The following is a 4923-nucleotide window of genomic DNA, read 5'->3' on the forward strand; positions in this document are numbered from 1 at the left end:
GCCGGGACCGTCCGGCGCGCCCGGGGAGGAGCCGCCGCCTTCCCCTTTCCCCGAGGCCTCGCTCCGCGCGGAGGAGCGTCCGCGCGTCGCACGTCCCTGTGGGGGGAATATTCAGCCTGGGAAAGCACCTGCACCGGGATGCGGGGAGAGGAGCTTGTGCGGAGGGACGGGGCCTCCCGGCCATCCCCGCAGCCCCAGGGACGCCGGATGGGCAGGGGCGTTAAACTAAAGAGGATTAAACGGGTTCTCATGAAAGCCGGGGGTGCCTGGAGGGGAGCAAAGAGCCTCCCACGTGCCCCCAGCGCTGGCCAGGACGCGAGGCTGGAGCCGCTCGCCTTGGGAGACAGCGAGAGCCGGCCGGGGAGCGGAGGCTGCCGAAGCGACCCCAACATCACCTGGCTGCCTTCCAGACTCCCGAAAATACCGACTCACACAGCAGAACGTCTCCCGGCAGGAGCGAGATGGAGGCAGCCGCGTGGCGCAGGTTTCCGCAGGGCGGAGGTGTCCGGCGGGGAGGGCAGGTGGCCCCGCAAGGCCCGCGAGCAGCCCCAGGGCTGGTCTGGGGACTCGTGTCCATCTCCCACCCCTCTCTGGTAGGATAGGGGCTGCAGTGGGAAAACACGAGGCCGCGCTGGCAGCAATCGCGTCCCGGCTCATTGGGATAAGGTCTGCAGGACACATTTCCCTGTGAATAGCTGCGGTTTGCTATCCGAAGGTGAGCGGGCAGCATTAGCCCTGGAAAAGGTCAGGAGTGCAGGATGCCGCGGGGAACCTGCCGCTCACCACCCGCTTTCCCCCAAAACAAGGTGCAGAGCAGCGCGGCGGTGGGGTTGTTCCTGGAATTTCCCTCAAAAGAAAGGGATTCGGCAAACTTGCCACCTTCCGCGAGGAAACAAAGGGGATTCAAACACTCTCGAAGGAGAGAATTGAACAAACTCAGCAGTCTGGAGTTGGAGGTTCGGTTTCCTAGGATAGACCTGGAAATGGCCTGTTCTCTGTGAGAAATTTGGGATGGGCTGGTGGCCTTTTCCAGGAAAAAAATAAAAAAGCCACTTTTGAAAAGTCACGAGCGCAGGGTAATATTTACCAACCCCCTGGCTGCCTCTGTAATGAGAGACCATTTCTGTTTCGGTCCGAACTGTGTTAACTGTTCAAAGCGGCCTCAAAAAGCAATCAAGGGGAAAAAGCAGCAGAACAAAGACGAAGAAAAGCCTGGGAGTTAGGAAAGACCCCCCAGCAGCTCCAGCAAACGCTGTCGCGCTCCAGGGCAGGAAATTTCGGGGGCTGGAGGCGCAGGGGGAGGCTCGGTTAAGCTTTCCCCGCCAGCCCTCGGGTTTTGCCTGCGTTGCTGCCCTCGGAGGGCACTTACATCGGAGGGTCTCGTGGCTGCCCCGGCACCAGCCTGATTTGTTCCTAGGTGCCTTCAAACGACTGCTTCGGAGCACGGAGCGACCGGGATATTGCGCTTTCTTGCACCCCTGGGGGACTGCACCAGTGCATCATTGTTGCTTCCCAAGCTCAAAAGTGTCTTTTTTTTCCTCTTTTTTGTCCTTTTAATTGCTGTTTGGAAACCACGCTGCTAAACGTGCGAGAGGCAATGTCTGAGTTCGGCAGCGTGCATGGAAGTCCGCAAAGTCCGTTCAACCCGCTTTCACGATTCCTCCTTCATTCACTTGTTTGCAACTGTCCTATCTTCCTGGCCATCAGAACAACAACAAAAACCCACCAAAAAGCTTTTTTTTTTTTTGGGGGGGGGGGGGGGGGGGGGGGGGGGGTCAGTCTACCTCAACAAGACGGAGACTTGTGCCATAACTCTGACAATAGCTGCAGCCCATATTTAGGCCTTGCTTTGGGGAACAGCCACGCCATTTCCAAGCAGCTATGGGCTGCGACTAGGAAAGCCAAAGCCCAAATCCAGGTTTCTGATATCCCTGTAATTGAATTTAAGGAGAAAATCGATTTGTTGCAGTGCACGTTCCTTTGCTTTTATGTCAAGCCTTTTTCCACCTGCAGTCCTTGCTTCCAAATCCATCCACATTCAGGCTGAGGGCAGGAAACCATAACCGTATCGGTTCTCCGATAACCATCTGGAGAAAAAGGAGCTCTGGGGACAGCAGTAGGAGGTTTTGGGCAAACTCGGGCTGGCGACGCAGCTCTGCCCACGCAGACCTACCCCAGAGCCCCAGGGAAGGGCCTTGCTGGGAACCCCGGCCCACACGGGGAAGGACAGACCTGCTCCAGCAGGGAAGCCCTGTGCGGAGCCCCGTTTGCTCCAGAAGGCGCTGTCAAGGCCCCTCTTCTTCTCTGGTTCCTTTACAGGACCCTCCCTGCGTGCGGCAGCTCGGCTCTCTGTGTGCGGCTCGATGCGTCCCCGGGGCTCCTCGCTGCCCCCGACGCTTCAGCCGCTGGGCTTTGGGGCTCCTCACGGCGCCTCCCGCACGCAGTCCTGGCGCCCTCCGGTGGCCGCCTCGGGAAGGGCCGGCGAGGCGGGAGCGGCTGCTGCCGCCGCCCCCACGCGGGCGTTTCTCCCGCGTGACGGGGGCTCGGCCCGGCGCCTGCACGGGAGGCACTGTGGCGGCTGCTGCTGCTGTGGGGCTGCTTGCTTCGAGCGCCCGCACCACCGAAACGGCAAAACCCGGGGGGGGTTCCACTTTTATTAACGGTACAGAGCATGATGTGAGGCATTACCTCAGCCAGAGTGTAAGTAGAAAGGAAAGTGATTCCACTCTGCAAAAATAACCAGCGCTATTTGGTTCCCTAAACAAAGCACACGGGTGGCAGAGAGACAACAGCTCCAAAGCTGGCTCCAGACGCTCAGCGGGCTATAAATAAAGGACACGAACAAGCAGGGGAGCTTTCCCGGAATGAAAGGGCAGCTGCTTCCAGTGGCCGTGCAGCGGCCCCAGTCAGCAGCCAAGAGCAGGGCGCTGCTCAGCTCTTCACAGGAGTGGACGTGGCCTTCGTGGTCTTCTTTAGGTGATGGTAGTTTGGCAAGATCTTCATCAGGAAATCCAACTGCAGCGTTTGGGGCTGCAAAGACAGACACTCCAAGAGCTGCACAGAGGTGCCGGAGTTTATCACGTCACGTCGGGCACGAGGAGGGGGACAGAAGCCATGCCAGGCCCGCCTGTGGGGCGGCAGCTCCCCACGCAGCGCAACACCCACCTGCGGCCGCTCGGTCTGCACTCGACGGAGGCAGTCGGCCCCATAGATAACGGTGTTCTCGGGGATTACCTCGTACGTGTTGATGTTACAGCAGGCCCCGATGATGCAGCCGCTTGTCAGAATCACATTCCTGCCAACAAACGCTGCGACACAGAGAGAGACATCTCTGCAGGAGGCGGAAAGGGGAGCCTGGACAGGCAGCCTTGCTCAAAGCCACACGGCCATTTCCAGACTCCCTTCTCTGCCCGCAGCGTGGTTAAGCCCTCCATCCACAAACACCCAAATCACTAACTGCTCAGCCTCAAGAGAAGGAAGCAGCCAAACCCAACTCCCGCCAACAAGCGGCTGCAGCACAACACATCAGACGTTCACCAGCATTAAAAGCACGGCTCTGTGGCTATAACAGGCCCAACTAAAGACAACACAATCTGCAAGAGCAAAGACAAGCCTTTACCTTTCGATTCAATTACATTATTATCTCCCACTTTCATAGCCTGCGAATCTGAAGGCTAATGTTAAGGAGAAACATAAAATTCTTAGCTGTTACTTCGGAGAGTCCCCCTTGATATCATTTAAACCAACGAACAGCCTGGGACGTTTAACCCTTAACAGGGTGCACATGTGCTTCCTTTTATGCGGGTCTGGAGGCACAGTGCACTAGAAAGCCCCCTTTCCACACACAGCAAGGATACAGCACCCAACTTCAAAAACATTATTGGTGCCGATAACCATCGGTTTTGGTTCCACCTCTTCAGTTTCCGGGGTGATATTTTCAGGATATCTTCAAGATGAAAGAAAACATTCCAAATTCAACATGAGAAAGACGCTGACCAAAGACCTTGCTGTCCTGCCTGACAGCTGACTCTTCAGTTCTGTTACAAAGGCTGAAGTCGCCTATATCCTACCCATGCAACCCTACAGACGAACACCGCACAAAACCAGGAGGTGCCCAGGCACAGACTGCCAGGGCTTTCAGGGGGCCTGTCCTTGCCCAGGCTCTTATATTGTAATCGGGATTAGGAGGACATTTTTTAAGTCAACATCTCGCTCCTTAAATAACTGTAAACACGACCTCACATGTGACAAGACTCGCAGATAAAGGAGAATCTTAAAACGTGAGAAATATAAGCATCTGTGTGGATCTAAAACTGCACAGTTCTGCACTAGGGCAGTCTATCTCCCTCTGCAGCTTTAGTCCTCTGAGGAACAATCGGCAAAACACCCATCCCGTAAACAGCCAACACAGGGACAACGCTGCCCATCACAACAGGGCAGTGTCTTGGTTTTGGGGGGGACACTGTTCACAGCAGCCCCATGGGGATGAAGGGTTAGGGGCTTGAAATGACTACGGGGCTGCGGGGGCTGCTCCCCCGCGGGGAGCGTTTTACCCACCCGTTGATGATGAGCGCCTGCTCTTCTATGAGGTTCCCTTCGCCGATCACGATGGGCCCCGCCTCGGCGATGATCCTGGCCTTGGGGTGGATCACAGTGCGCGGCCCTGGAGGGACGGGGGGGGCCGCGTCAGCGCCGCGCGGAGCCCCCTCCCCGCGGAGCCCCCTCCCCGCGGCCCACGGGCGCCTTACCGATGGTCACGTCGCCGCGGATCTCGCTCTCCACGCACACCACGGCGCCCGGCGCGATCTTCACGCTGCGGGGCACACGCGCCTCAGGGGGCGGCGGCGGAGGGGAGAGAGGGAACCGTTGGGGCGCGCGGTGAGGGAGGGGGCGCGCGGCGGTTAGAACCGTTGGAGCGAGCGG

General features: G+C 58.1%; 1 protein-coding gene across 1 annotated transcript in view; it reads right to left on the bottom strand.

Moving 5' to 3' along the window:
* Nucleotides 1-4923, bottom strand: part of RBPMS (RNA binding protein, mRNA processing factor) — a 29413-nt gene that overhangs the window by 23517 nt on the left and 973 nt on the right. The window contains exons 2-3 of the mRNA XM_026046505.1: nt 4749-4830; nt 4558-4663 (exon numbers count right to left, since the gene is read on the bottom strand). Coding sequence (XP_025902290.1) covers nt 4558-4663; nt 4749-4830 — 188 coding nt within the window. The remainder of the gene's footprint in view (nt 1-4557; nt 4664-4748; nt 4831-4923) is intronic.

The sequence above is a fragment of the Nothoprocta perdicaria genome, unplaced genomic scaffold (genome assembly GCF_003342845.1).
Source record: "Nothoprocta perdicaria isolate Ctin4 unplaced genomic scaffold, notPer1 scaffold_446, whole genome shotgun sequence".
Lineage (NCBI taxonomy): Eukaryota > Metazoa > Chordata > Aves > Tinamiformes > Tinamidae > Nothoprocta > Nothoprocta perdicaria.